A 15,889-nucleotide genomic window follows, 5' to 3' on the forward strand; every position below is an offset into this window, starting at 1 on the left:
AAAATTGACACCCTATCGTCAAAATTGAAAGAGCTAGAGGAGCAAGATCAAAAAAACTCAAAACCCAGCAGAAGACAAGAAATAACTAAGATCAGAGCTGAACTGAAGGAGATTGAGACACGAAAAACCCTTCAAAAAATCAATAAATCCAAGAGCTGGTTTTTTGAAAAGATCAACAAAATAGACCACTAGCCAGATTGATTAAAAAGAAAAGAGAGAACAAACAAATAGATGCAATAAAAAATGATAAAGGGGAAATCACCACAGATTCCACAGAAATTCAAACCATCATCAGAGAATATTACAAACAACTCTATGCACATAAACTAGTAACCCTGGAAGAAATGGATAAATTCCTGGACTCCTGCATCCTCCCAAGCCTAAACCAGGAGGAAGCTGAAACTATGAATAGACCAATAACAAGGTCAGAAGTCGAGGCAGCAATTAAGAGCCTACCACACAAAAAAAGCCCAGGTCCAGACGGGTTCACAGCCGAATTCTACCAAACACACAAAGAGGAGCTGGTACCATTCCTTCTAAAACTATTTCAAACAATCCAAAAAGAGGGAATCCTTCCCAAATCATTTTACGAGACCAACATCATTCTGATACCAAAACCCGGCAGAGACCCAACAAGAAAAGAAAACTTCAGGCCAATATCCATGATGAACATAGATGCAAAAATCTTCAATAAAATATTGGCAAGCCGAATGCAACAGCAAATCAAAAAACTTATTCACCATAATCAAGTAGGATTCATCCCGGGGATGCAAGGCTGGTTCAACATACGCAAGTCTATCAACGTAATTCACCACATAAACAGAACCAAAAACAAAAACCACATGATTATCTCAATTGACGCAGAGAAGGCATTTGACAAAATTCAACAGCCCTTTATGCTAAAAACCCTCAATAAACTCGGTATCGATGGAACGTATCTCAAAGTAATAAAAGCTATTTATGACAAACCAACAGCCAATATCATACTGAATGGGCAAAAACTGGAAGCATTCCCTTTGAAATCTGGCACTAGACAAGGATGCCCTCTTTCACCACTCCTATTCAATATAGTTCTGGAAGTTCTAGCCAGAGCAATCAGGCAAGAAAAAGAAATAAAGGGTATTCAAATAGGAAAGGAGGAAGCCAAATTGTCTCTATTTGCAGACGACATGATAGTATACCTAGAAGACCCCATCACCTCAGCCCAAAAACTCCTGAAACTGATAAGCAACTTCAGCAAAGTCTCAGGATATAAAATCAATGTGCAAAAATCACAAGCATTCGTCTACACCAATAACAGACTTAAAGAAAGCCAAATCAAGAACGAACTGCCATTCACAATTGCTACAAAAAGAATAAAATACCTTGGAATACAACTCACAAGGAACGTAAGGGACCTCTTCAAGGAGAACTACAAGCCACTGCTCAACGAAATCAGAGAGGACACAAACAGATGGAGAAACATTCCATGTTCATGGTTAGGAAGAATTAACATCGTGAAAATGGCTATACTGCCCAAAGTAATTTACAGAATCAACGCTATCCCCATCAAGCTACCATTGACTTTCTTCACAGAACTGGAAAAAACCACCTTGAACTTCATATGGAACCAAAAGAGAGCCCGCATAGCCAAGTCAATTCTAAGCAAAAAGAACACAGTGGGGGCATCACACTACCGGATTTCAAACTATACTACAAGGCTACAGTAATCAAAACAGCATGGTACTGGTACCAAAACAGAGATATAGACCAATGGAACAAAACAGAGGCACTGGAGGCAACACAACATATCTACAACTATACAATCTTTGATAAACCTGACAAAAACAAGCAAGGGGGAAAGGATTCCCTATTTAACAAATGGTGTTGGGAAAACTGGCTAGCCATGTGCAGAAAGCAGAAACTGGACCCCTTCCTGACACCTTACACTAAAATTAACTCCAGATGGATTAAAGACTTAAACATAAGACCTGGCACCATAAAAACCCTAGAAGGAAATCTAGGCAAAACTATCCAGAACATAGGAGTAGGCAAGGACTTCATGAACAAAACACCAAAAGCATTGGCAACAAAAGCCAAAATAGACAAATGGGACCTAATGAAACTCCACAGCTTCTGCACGGCAAAAGAAACAGTCACTAGAGTGGATCGGCAACCAACAGAATGGGAAAAAATTTTTGCAGTTTACCCATCTGACAAAGGGCTGATATCCAGAATTTACAAAGAACTCAAACAGATTTACAGGAAAAAAACAAACAAGCCCATTCAAAAGTGGGCAAAGGATATGAACAGACACTTTACGAAAGAAGACATATATGAGGCCAACAATCATATGAAAAAATGCTCATCGTCACTGGTCATCAGAGAGATGCAAATCAAAACCACATTGAGATACCATCTCACACCAGTTAGAATGGCGATCATTAAAAAATCTGGAGACAACAGATGCTGGAGAGGATGTGGAGAAAAAGGAACACTTTTACACTGTTGGTGGGAGTGTAAATTAGTTCAACCATTGTGGAAGACAGTGTGGCGATTCCTCAAGGCCTTAGAAATAGAAATTCCATTTGACCCAGCAATCCCATTACTGGGTATATATCCAAAAGACTATAAATCGTTCTACTATAAGGACACATGTACACGAATGTTCATTGCAGCACTGTTTACAATAGCAAAGACCTGGAATCAACCCAAATGCCCATTGATAATAGACTGGATTGGAAAAATGTGGCACATATACACCATGGAATATTATGCAGCAATCAGAAATGATGAGTTTGTGTCGTTTGTAGGAACATGGATGAATCTGGAGAACGTCATCCTCAGCAAACTGACACAAGAACAGAAAATGAAACACCGCATATTCTCACTCATAGGCGGGTGATGAAAAATGAGAACACATGGACACAGAAAGGGGAGTACTAAACACTGGGGTCTATTGGGGGGAAAAGGGGAGGGCCAGTGGGAGGGGGAGGTGGGGAGGGATAGCCTGGGGAGAAATGCCAAATGTGGGTGAAGGGGAGAAGGAAAGAAAAGCACACTGCCATGTGTGTTCCTACGCAACTGTCTTGCATGCTCTGCTCATGTACCCCAAAACCTAAAATCCAATAAAAAATTAAAAAAAAAAAAAGAAAAAGAAATGGTAGCAAGCTACCCAATTCATGCAACAAAAGCAAGCATAAACCTTATAACTGAATGATAAATACAGCAATCTTGTTTCAACATTATCATTATAGTGGACAATATAAACACTATGTACCAGGCACAGTTCTAAACTTCTTCAACAAATTGTCTTATTTAAACCTTATAATGATCAGTAAGGTAAGGACTATATTATTCCTATTTTACAGATATGGACACTGAGGCCAAGAAAAGTTCACTTGCAAATGACAAGAAGATGATTAGAATTTGGGCAGTCTGGCTTCAGAGCCTGTGGTTGTCATCTTAAATACTACTAGGAATGAACTCAGTCATGTATTTTCAGGGTAGCCTTGTTGACCCCAAGGAGGGTATCTTGGTCTTGATAAACAGACTTTTGCCTTTCCTACCAATAGAGTGTTAATAAAAGATTCTTAGTCATTTTTGACATGGCAAGGGAAACGAAGTACCCTCATCACTGTTCTCCCTAAACCCCTGCACACCCCAACTCTGCAACTTAACAAGAATAAACTTATTGTTAACCCCCACAATCTTCATCTGTCCTTAAGGTGGTTTTATGGCCTGGCTCTCAAAACCAAAGATGAGGCCAGAAGAGCACCTTTACTCTTTGGGGAGCTTTCCCCACTTGGTGTGCTCAGGTGGACACAGTACCCTATCCCCTGACTTAGGTTTTGGTCCAGGGGTGGACTGATATACCACTTTAGATATCAAAATAGAAAATTTAAAAAAAGTTTAGTCATCAAAAATAGGAATAAATCCATTCATGTAAATACAAATAACCTTTTTAAAAGAAAATAACTATTTTCCAAAAATGATTGGTAAGAAGATAGACATTGTTCTGCATGTTTTCAGATCTCTTCAATGTTTGCTTTATTAGAAGACAACCAGATTCTCATAGCTTCACAGATGACAACCAGATTCTCATAGCTTCACAGATGCCATTACCCATTGGAGCAATGATGTTACCACATGTCAACTAACTCATGGAAGACACCACTGTACACTGGCAGAGAATGGGGGAAAAAGGCAACTAACATCTTAACATTATCATGAAAATAGTTTCAACTGTGCAGAACCCCCTGAACTCAGTTCCCATGTCACATTTTAGGAACCACTGTTCTAGGAAAAAGTATCCATTTTTTACTTTACTACTTACTAACTATTAAGGGCTTAGACTCTAAGAAATTACGTGTTTTACTGTAGACCTCATCTGTTAGAGATGTAAATATTGTCTGTCTAGTAAAAAAGGTAACACCACTGGTTAGGACCTAACTCAGCAAACATATAAAAATGCCTTTCCTGGTGGAAGACATATGTCCTATTCCTTTAATTCTCCTTTAACCAGTTTTGCCTACTGGTTCTCTGACTCATGAGTTGAACATCATCCTTATTTACTCTATTTGTATTTTCACGTTTTAAGCATTTGGAACATCATAGTTTGACGTGCAGTTGGATATTTCTGGAGGATTCAGCAAGTTTTCTGTAAGAAAAGGTTAAACATCTAGTTAGGTTAGCCCTTGTCAAAGCAGTCAGTGTTAATTGCTGTGAACTCTTTTCTCTCCCTCTCCTGAATTAGAATAGGAAGACAGCACTCGACCAATCCAGACACATTGCAGAACTACTCCCGTCTGCTCACTGCCTGGGTGCAATTCACCACCCTATTCTATTGACCTTTTTCTCCTCAACATCTTAAATCTTACTACCTTTCAACTCTCTAGCCATGACATCAGTTCAGGGTCCCAATATTGAGACTGCAATTAAGCTACCAGGACTGAGTACGGTTTTCTCGGAAGCCCCAGAGCACATTACACAGTGATAGTCTATGTGAAGAATCAAGCTTAGAAAGGCAAACCAAAGAGAAGGAAAGATGAGCCCTAGACACTGTCCAAGTCCCTGCTTACTCTCACTGAAGGCCCTGAGCTAAGCTGCCTTCTGTTTCCTTTTTCTGTTAGCCTCCTTTAGGTTCTATTCTTGCTACTGACAAAGACCTAATATAAAAGGGAAACACTGAGGAATGTGGAAAGGAGATAATCATTTGAATTCCCAACTGGTGTTAAGGGGAGGTGGAAATACAAGTATACCATCAGAGGAAGGACAAAAGGAAGCATAAAGAAGTGAGGGTTATATTGAGAACTAGCCTACATAAAGAATTTCACTTAGAACAGAGATTATGTGACAGGAGTAAAGTATGTTTTAACAAGCCCTGCCATTGATTCTGAGGCACACTAAAGTTTGAGAACCACTGTTCTAATCAACGTTTCATTACATAATACATCTGTGCTTCCTTACCAATTTTCTGAAAAAGCCTAAGTGTGAAATTTACGTCAATACTAAACTCACAGGTGCATGGACTGTAAGCAAAGGATCATTTTACTGATGGAAAGACCACAGAGAAAACAGACTACCTGAAAGATGTAGGGTATTATAGCTCTGAGACTGGCACCACGTAGCTAATAGAAGATGCTGGCTGTGTCAACAGATTTAAAAATTCAAAAGAAACTTCCATTCTTCACAGTTCACTGTTTCCCAAAGGAAATGTGACACTAAGACTTAAAGGCACATATTTTGCAATTCATAAACCTCTTCTTGGAGCATAATTTTCCATCTCACTGCCACCAGCCACCTCCTTCCCAAACTGTCCTTGTCATCATCTAAATTTCTTGAATAGTAACATTTCTTAGGAACTCAGAGGACAGTTTTCATGGCTTAAACAAAAATGTTGTAAAGTTAAAAATAACCTGTGACTTTTTGGTTATTCAAATAAATGCCTACAGATTGCTCCTTTTCTAACTGTGACTTCCTTGGAAAATGGCTCAACTGAAGCTTAAGTTAGAATGTAAAAGAGCAAATGTAGTATCTTTTAGTAGTTATACACCTTTATGTGTACCTTATGTAAATAAATATGAACACTGCCTACTTACTTTTAAAACTGTCTTTTTTGGTATATCTTAGAGATATGACGGCTAGATATAAAATCATCCTATAAACTGCTTCCTTTCTTCAGACAAAGTTAACTCTTCCAGGATAAAATCTCCGAAATTCTCTACCTCAAAAGCTTTGGCAGTATTCTAACAAAATTCTGACGAGTATTTACTCAGGTTTCTGCATTCAATACCCATGGATGCTAACCCTGTTTTGTGGATCAAAAAAGTAAGCTTATTTTCATTTGTAGCTGTGGGTAGAATATACTGGTAATTTGTATTTATATCCTAGAATAGTGGAACAAAGGATGTGTGTTAATAGTACACGCTCATTTTGGGGAATGAGTTCCTGATCTGTGAGGACAGCAGCCACAAGGAAGGCTGCACAGCAGGAGGGGACAAATGAAGCAGCATTTATATCTTCCCTAATAGTTTCAAACTTTTACCTTGTCTAAGACAAAATTAAATGGTACATTCAAGGAGAAAAAAAATGGGCTGAGGTTCTTAATGATATCATTTAATAGACCATGTTAAATGCCCATCACATAGGTAAAACAGGTCCATGACCATTGCCACCAGATTCCATAAAGGACAATGAGACTTAGATCCTTAGGTATTTGAGTACTCTACCAAAAAACGTATGTCAAGTTGGTTAACCCATTGACTTGACACTCCATTTATTATTGAACTAGATAAACTATGTAGTACTCTCTATTGAGCATATCCTAGAACTTGTACCATCTTTACCCCAAAACTTAAACATTAAACTGCCATCTATTTCCTCTGACCCTATAAACTTCCTATAGGCACATAAACAGGGAAGCATATCAAATGTATTTATCTTTTTTTCCTGGTGAACAAACAACAAAAACCTTCTGGCTCAAAGATGAATGGTGTTCCTGTTGTAAAACCTATTGTATGGTCTGATATTAGAAAATGTCACAAACTTAATTGCCTTTAAATTCTCTTTTAGCTTTCCGAGTAAGTGAGTAAACTGGCCTCAGTAGTGACTTGAGAATAAGAAAGACAACAAATCAAAAAAATGGATATTTACAATTTGTTTCAAACCTCTTACGGCACCCTGTAGCCAATCTATATTTTTAACTATAATTTGCATTACCTTAACACATATTTGCTGGGCAGACAGGGGTGAGTAATTTGGAAATGGACCAATCTATCCCAGCCATCTTATCTTATGGATCAACCAGCAGTGAATGCATAATGAGGAAATTCCTGGAGATGAAAGACCTGGGCTCTATACCAACATCCTTCCTTGATTTACCACAGGACCTTGGAAAACTCCCTAAACTGCTCCAAGCTGCTTTCTCAAGAGTAAAAGAGATAAATAATTGTCCTGCATATATATCACACCTACAGTGATGTTCAAATGAGAAAGTGAGAATGCTTTCTAAAACTCCAAATGAGCTTAGACAAAAATCTTTGGAAGGAAAGAAACAGATTATATTTAGGGACTATGAATCCCTTTTAATCTTCTAGTTTCTTCATTCACAAAGGAGATTGGCCCAAAGATAAAACAGAATCAGAAAAGCCAGGTCACTTAAAAAAGAAAGACCATAATGTGCCACATCTAGATGGTTCAGGTCACACTGTCAATATGAAGAGTGATTATTCCAGAGACTTAGGTATAGTGAATGATTTCAAACAACTTTTTGAGGGCATGAATAGTAAGGTAACAGCTATTTAAAAAATTCAGACACAAATGAAGTAATAGTTATCTAAATGAGATAAAAACCACAACGTTGGCAAAGACTTACAAAACAGATAAAAATAAGAATGGACATTAAGTAGTTTTAATGAATCCACTTCCTTTATTGCAGTAACCTCTGTACAAAGCAGCAACTGCAATACTCAAGATTAAAACATTAGAAAAGCATTTGTGTGACAGTTATAGTACAGTATTATCAAAATATTACATTTTCGAACTTAGCAGATAATCATCCACCAGAGCTCAAATCTTTAAATTATTTCCATAGTCTTAAAAAATATGTAATGTCAGAAAGCATATAAAAAGAATGTAAAAGGAAACCTAAAGTACAAATAAAATAATGTAACAAATAAATATTTGATTTCAGTAACTGTTAATAATCAGCTTAATACCACCATTCTCTCTAAACTTATTTCTTACTTATAGGAATAATGAACTGTCAAATGCCATGGCATAATTATTTACTTCCAAGCTATCACCCATGATTAGAACTAAAAAAAATTTGGCATAAAAATCAAAATTCAGCATAAAGCTATTTTAGCTTCAACACTAGCTAGCATCTCTAAGAATTGCTGAAATTTATCAGAGTACTGTAACAACCTTGAAAATTTTTGACCTGGTGTCTAGTGTTAAGTGAAAGCAATGTATTTTTTTTTAAGTGAAAAGTTTCTTAAATTATTTCACAGATAGTATTACCCATCCCACATTATGCATATGTAGATATATTTTATGTACTTTATACACACATGTATGATGCATGACATTTGGTTCCTGCAGTACAGATTACAATGTTGTTTGCCTGAATGGGAAAAACTTGAAAAAGAAAGGTAAGTGTACCTGTGCACATTTCAAGACAGCAGCACTCAGTCCATGCCCTATTATCCATTTTTAAAGTTCACACATATTGTCTACTGAATATTTCTACTGTATTTCCCCCCAAACATTGCAAAACCTGCAGTGTTTGAAAACAATGCTGAGTTATAAGGTAGAAATTTTTTTTTTAGAAAATCAGTTACTTCATTTTCTTAATATTCTGAATTCAAGCTATCTAGAGCTCTATACTTAGTTCATACTCATGCAGCAAAAATGCTGCACACCATTGAAAATAATAATAATGTTATAGATGTCTATTCAAGATTCATGAAAACTACTGGGTGTGGTGGCTCACACCTGTAATCCCAGCACTTTGGAAGGCCGAGATGGGTGGATCACAACGTCAAGATGTCAAGACCATCCTGGCCAAAATAGTGAAAGCCCATCCCTACTAAAAATACAAAAATCAGCTGGGTGTGTTGGCATGTGCCTGTAGTCCCAGCTACTTGAAAGGCTGAAACAGGAGAATCACTTGAACCCGGAAGGTGGAGGCTGAAGTGAGTCGAGATTGTGCCATTGCACTCCAGCCTGGCAAAAGAGATTCTGTCTCAAAAAAAGATTCATGAAAACCTGCATATATCCTCTACCACTGAAACATATCAATTAACCCACTTAACAGTACTTCAGGTGAAGTATTCTCCATTTTCTAACTGGATGATAACTGTGTGAAATTACAGAATGCCCTTCAAATGATCACCTTTGTTCTATGAAACCTGTATCTGTTAATCTGATTTTGAACTTATGTTTACTAAAACAGAAGGTTTGCCTAATGAATCTTGATTATTTTAAAATGCAAAATACCAGCAACATAAATTTCATTATATATACACATGTGCATCTGTGTATGCATATACATATACACACACATATACAAATATGTAGACATAATCCCTTGAAATGTTTTCAGGAAATCCTTCCTTGAATAATAAATGAAAAAACTTCACATTAATAATTTTATATAGAGCTTTTAGTAACAGTACATATGCACTGTCAAAATTGTACTAGTAGACTATGATGTCAAAACAGACACTTCAAAAGCACAAACTGGCAGTTTTTCTCAACACAAAAGTTTTAAAGTATTAAGAATGGATTAAATTTTAATGTTCAGAATAATATGTTCAAACCTGAGTGTATTAAGACTAAGTGTACTTGACAATTGAATGAATTAAACCTAAAAACATTTCTCTAAGAAACCAGTGGTCCATTTAACCATTTGATGAAACATTATTTTAATGACCTGTAAAGGATAGTACAGTATACTGAAATTCCACTTAGTGTTTATTGAAATATTCTATTAAATGACATTGCTTGGTCTAAATTTCCTCCAGAAAAATCTGTTAGCATTTCTTAAAAGTCCCTCAGATTTGAGGGAAATTCTAAATTAGGACAGTTTTCTCTCCAAATAAATATGAATGATCTTGAGTATTTTTGTTTAAAGAATGACGTGATTTTTCAGCATGGAATACAGAAATTAGTATGGGATAAATCTTCAATCTTCCCTAAGGTTTCAAGAAATAACAGCCAATCAGAGGGGTTAAAAGGTATTTGGGGGCCTATATTTTTATAGCTCTATATTTACAAATACTCATATAAACCTTACCGTGGGGTCACTTTTGGTTACCATCTCCCCTTCCCCATTTTTCATTAATCTGCCCTAATTCTCACCTTTAATATCTAACAGATACATTTACAAAAGTAACAAAACACATACAGTACCCAACATTAAATGGTCAATGAAAGAAGACAAGCAGTGCTCATTTTGTTTTAAAGTGGAAGAGACTAGAAATAAAAACGATAGTTGAAGGCAAAGTTTGCCATTCTATAAATTTATAAAAGAGGATATATGGATGAAATTTGGTTAATTTCAAAAGGCACCTCGAGGCTAAAGGCTTTTTGTACTCCTTTCATCAATCAAAAAGTAACATACTTTTATTGCTATTCAAGTAGCAAAGGAAAAGTCTACTCTCACAAACTTCAGTTCAATAGAGAAGAATCACCATTCATTAAGACTGAGATATGAAATTTGACTAAAACTGAAGTCTCCATACACATATCAATGGAGCAACTTTCCTGTGTGCTTTCAAATTAATGAAATCGTGAAAGAAAAGTCACCATTTGCCATTGTGATGTTAATGTGTCATCGAAGATTTCAGTTACTACATTAGGCACTGAAGTACCATTCTGGAGGGCTGTCCACTGTATAGAACATTTATGAATAGAAGGTAAGGACACTCTGATGATTCCCACGAACTAGGAGGATTGGTGGTAGGTCCTTAGATAGAGCTTCTAACCATGCCATGTAGAGCGCACTAGACACGGCACCTTTCCGTGCAACTGGGAGACTCCTGATATCAAAAAGAGAGAGAAAAAAAACCTGAGCAATACATTTACAAAATAAAATGTAGCAAAGTTTATAAAGTAGATTACAGTAACTAGAAATTACTATAATTACAGAATATTTCTAAGTGAGGATTCTGGATATAGAATAACAACTACAGTCGTGTTCCTTAGCAATGGACACACATTTCTTAGAACTTATTGTTAGGCAATTTTGCCCTTGTGAAAACATCAGGGGAGTACTTACACAAAGTAGATTGTGTAGTCTACTACACGTCTAGGCTATGACATAGCCTGTTGCTCCTAGGCTACAAACCTGTACAATACATGACTGTACTGAATACCACAGGCAACTGTAACATGATGGTAAGCATTTATATATCTAAATATAGAAATGATACAGTAAAAATATGTTTTTTCTTTTTTTTTTTTTTTTTTTTAGAGAGATGGGGGTCTCAATACATTGCCAAGTTGAACTCAAAACTCCAGGGCTCAAGCAGTCCTCTCACCTTAGCCTCCCATGTAGCCAAGACTACAGGTGCACACCACCATGCCCAGCTTAACATACAGTATTATAATATTATGGTACCACCACCATACATGTGGATATACAAGACTCTAATCTTTCAACAAAAGACTTTTAAAAATTTGTTGATAAGAACAGTAAATAAATATTTCTATGAACCAGAGTACATTCGGTATCTAACACTAAATCCAAGATTTCCCCTTCTCCAAAAGAATAGAATTCTTTTAGGTGAAAGGTATGTTTACTATCAAAATTTAAAAAACAGAAGCTATATATGGATAAATGCAATTTTTATCTTCTCTTAGCTCAGTTTTAATTTTTTTGAGATGGAGTCTCCCACTGTCACCCAGGCTGGAGTACAGTGGCATGATCTCCGCTCACTGCAACCTCTGCCTCCCAGGTTCAAGCGATTCCCCTGCCTCAGCCTCCGAAGTAGCTAGGATTACAGGTGCCTGCCACCAGGCCCAGCAATTCTTTGTATTTTTAGTAGAGACAGGGTCTCACTATGTTGGCAGGCTGGTCTTGAACTCCTGATCTTGTGATCCAGCCACCTCGGCCTGCCAAAGTGCTGGGATTACAAGTGTGAGCCACCACACCCAGTCTCAGTTTTAATTTCTATTTATGAATGGTAGTAGCAGTGACCAGTTGCTGTTAAAAAGTTTTTCTCTAAATTTCAATGTTGTAATGTCTCTTCCATTACAGGTATTTCATTATCATCAGCAAAACTTGAAAGTTTCTGATATATTAAACGTTTGTTGTTAAACTAACAATCTTTTGGTAGTTTTTTTCATTATTTGTGTGTGTGGGGGGGGAGGCCTGAGGTTTCCTAAGGACACAGGCTCCAGAACTGAGAAAATGTGGGTTCAAAGAATATCTACTGTTGTTTAATAGAGGAAAAGCCAAAATAGACATTCAGCATCTGTATTTAACTCAAGGACAATGTGTCTGTATATACAAATTTGTGTTTGGGAAACATAAGAATGGGAATACAGATAGAAATCACTATTCAAATTTAATCTTCCAAATAACTTTTTTTGGGGTTATTTTCAAGAGGAAGCTGTCCGGGGTACAAATTTTAACGTAGGATCCTCCTATCCCATACATGCTTAATGGCTATGCTGCTGTGTTCACCAAGATAAGGAATTTTGAAAAGGTGAGTAGAAGGGTAAACAAAAGGTTCCAATATAACCTTTCCTGATATAAAAATTACTTGGGATTCATATAAACTTAAAGTTTTTGACTTTCTCCACATGCTTAAAGCATAGTATATTTTTACAAGTTTGTTTTTCCCTCCTGATAACCATTAAGTCAATATGGGTGTCACACAGATATGTAGTTGGAACAGAAATTAATTCAAAGCATATTATCAGAAATTAGCAAGAAAATCTTTATAAAGATATTACTTACATGACAATAATATTAGCTGTGCTTGAATGTTCCTTTAATAATTCATTTAACCTGATCTGCCGGTATGTCTGAAATGAAACAGGACAAAGTCATTCCTAGACCCTATGGAAATTAGAATTCAGCATGGTCCATAAAACTACAAGGAATTAAAAAGAAACTCACATGAATTTTAGTGTAATAAAAATATCTGTTCTCTATTTTTTAAAAATGCTTTCCACTAATCTCATATAAATCTAAGTTAAGGTAGAGTTCATTTATACAACTGACCCCTCCCATATCAAATTGAAGTTCCTAGTTTTTATGTCGGAAGTATTTTTAAAAATTAAAAATTATACTATAAAAGATTAATGACAAGGAAGCAGAAGAGAGAGAATACCTTGGTCTTATAAAGTTCAAGCTCATTATCCGTTATTCGCCATGGTTCATCTTCTTTCATTTTATCTGCAATATCTTGCTCTTTATCATCTTCATGAAGTCTGTATGGCTCAATCATTTCCTCAAAAGCTACAATACTTTAAAAAACAGAGAGAATAGTGACAACTAATCTTATTTTAAGTTACATAACAGCAGAATCTTAAATACTAAATTATAACTTACAAAGTTAGTGCCTCTCATTTATTATGCTTCTCTCCATACCCCAACAATAATATCACTTTGGGAATTTATTTTGAAAATGGCTATTTCTAGTCTCTCAAACTGATGAGAAAATTAGAACCCACATGGACGATATAGATTCTGCATCCCTATTTTAAAATCCAAAATGCTTCATAATCTGAAACCTTCTAAGCATCAATATGATGTTCAATGGAAATGTTCACTGGAGCATTCTGAATTTCTGAATTTTGGATTAGGGATGCTAAACCAGCATGTATAATGAAAATATTTCAAAATAAAAATAATCTGAAATCTGAAACACCTGTGGTTGGTCCCAAGCACTTGGGATTAGAAATCTCCAACCTGTAATAAAATTCCACTTTTAACTGCTAAAGCTGATCTCCTTGTATCTAACCTCTACCACTATGGCAATTTTCTCTCAACCTAAATAAATTTTACCATAGTACCCAAAATGATCCCTTTGAGCAATAAGTCAAATTGTGTTACTCCTCTGCTCAAAACACCCAAAGGTTTTCCCAGTTATCAATGAATAAAAGTAGTGTAAAAAAAATGTACTAGAATATTTTGAAGGGGAAAGGACACTAAAGATTTAAGAAAATGCAAAATTAATTTCTACATTGAAATACACTTACCAGTAAAATAATATAAATGGCATTCTAATCCTCTATGAACATGAAAAACATAGATTCAGTATCAAATCTAGTGTGAAGCACCTGGTATACACTGTTTTACAATAGAAGCAACCCCACCCTTATTACAACCTTACAAACTGTAAAGCTGTAACTGAAATCCTCTCTGAATATTGAAAACTCTTTAGATTTTGTTTAATATCTGCTACATGCATGCCAACTATCAATACTAGATTTTTAAAATACTGACTTCACATGTAATTAATAGCAGGGAAAAAAAAATCTCAGGGTTAATTACCAGAGTAATTACCAGAATCTGTGTCTGAGTATGCCATCTATAAAAGCATCAGAAATTTGTAAAGTAACTTACTTTTCTTTCTTTGGTTTGGTATTGATATCTCCTAGGACCATAATATCAGAGAAGTCTATCCGGAACTTGCTAAGCAAAGTAGCCATCCTACAAGAAGAATAAATAGAATTAAGATACAAGTATTTTTATTCAGAATCCATATATCTGAAAAGCATGATTTATAGAAAAAGTCAGTCTATCATGTCCATAACAATGTCCGTTTGAATTAATTTACACCATTCATTTACAAAGTAGACTTAAATTCATGAGTAGAGACTACTGTTACATTCTTTTACTTTCTCTGAATCTCTCCTTTGTACTGAGTAATGGACAAAGAAAGACATTAATAATGAGATTTAAATGGCAGCTAATGTTTCTTAAGTTAATTTTAGTCAAATTACACTGACAAGTACACAGATTTCAATAAAAATTAGTAGACTAGTTTTGGATTATTTGTGGATTATTCTTTCATCCAAGAAGATTTATTTTTGGATTATTCTTTCATCCAAGAAAAATGCTTATTTCAGGGCCCGAATATAACCTATGGGCCATACTGAAGATATAGCTGATGGCAGATTAAGTTCATAGCATCATGGGGGAGGAGGGAACTGGGATAGAACATAGAAAAGCAGCATCAACAAGCCTGATTTTTCAGTAAATACCTTTCTGAAGCCATAGTTGACAATCAAACATTGGTGGCAACAACAGAAAAATTGAAGTGCACATACACACAAAAAGAAATTAGCAAAATGCAATTTTACTTGTAATAAAAAATGCTTTTAAACTGAGATATGAGAAAACAGATGTGCTACAGCTTTAACTATTAAATTTATTACTAGTATTTCTTGCATAATTCACTATTTGAAATGAATAAACACCTAGTTGAATTCCAGGATCTATCTACTAAGTGCCTATTATAAAACATGCTAAACATTACAGTGCCCACAAAACTCAAATTTAAGAAAATAATACCAGCCAGAATGTGATGAGTGGTAGGCATCAAGTATATTGTAATTCCGGAAAGAAACACAACTAGATTGGTGGGGAGGTAAGTGGGGAAAAACAGGGAAGGCACTATGAAGAACTGATCTGGATTTTAAAGCATGCAGTAAACAGATAAAAGGAGAGGCAATTGAAGAGATATTTACAGTAGAGAGATGAGAGTAGGCAAAAGAGTAAAAAGCCTGAAGTCACATGCATGTTTAGAGCAAATGGAAAAGTGTACTAAGTGTAAGGCATACTGGGGGAAATAGAAGAATAGAAAATGAATGACAAGACAGATTGTCAAGGGTCTTGACTACTACATTGTAACAATTAGATTTTCTATGGCAGGTAGCAGAGAAGTTG

At 35.8% G+C, this 15,889-nt stretch overlaps 1 protein-coding gene across 4 annotated transcripts in view; it reads right to left on the reverse strand.

The window, feature by feature from the left end:
- Nucleotides 1-7,886: 7,886 nt before the first annotated feature.
- SLC12A2 (solute carrier family 12 member 2) overlaps nucleotides 7,887-15,889 on the reverse strand; it is a 105,737-nt gene continuing 97,734 nt past the window's right edge. For all 4 annotated transcript variants that reach the window (XM_008991590.5, XM_002744636.6, XM_035290958.3 and 1 more), the window contains 4 exons: nucleotides 14,564-14,650; nucleotides 13,326-13,461; nucleotides 12,950-13,017; nucleotides 7,887-11,024 (listed from right to left, as the gene is read on the reverse strand). In XM_008991590.5, coding sequence (XP_008989838.2) covers nucleotides 10,889-11,024; nucleotides 12,950-13,017; nucleotides 13,326-13,461; nucleotides 14,564-14,650 — 427 coding nt within the window. In that variant the 3' untranslated portion in view covers nucleotides 7,887-10,888. The remainder of the gene's footprint in view (nucleotides 11,025-12,949; nucleotides 13,018-13,325; nucleotides 13,462-14,563; nucleotides 14,651-15,889) is intronic.

The sequence above is a fragment of the Callithrix jacchus genome, chromosome 2, assembly GCF_049354715.1.
Source record: "Callithrix jacchus isolate 240 chromosome 2, calJac240_pri, whole genome shotgun sequence".
NCBI classification, from domain to species: domain Eukaryota; kingdom Metazoa; phylum Chordata; class Mammalia; order Primates; family Cebidae; genus Callithrix; species Callithrix jacchus.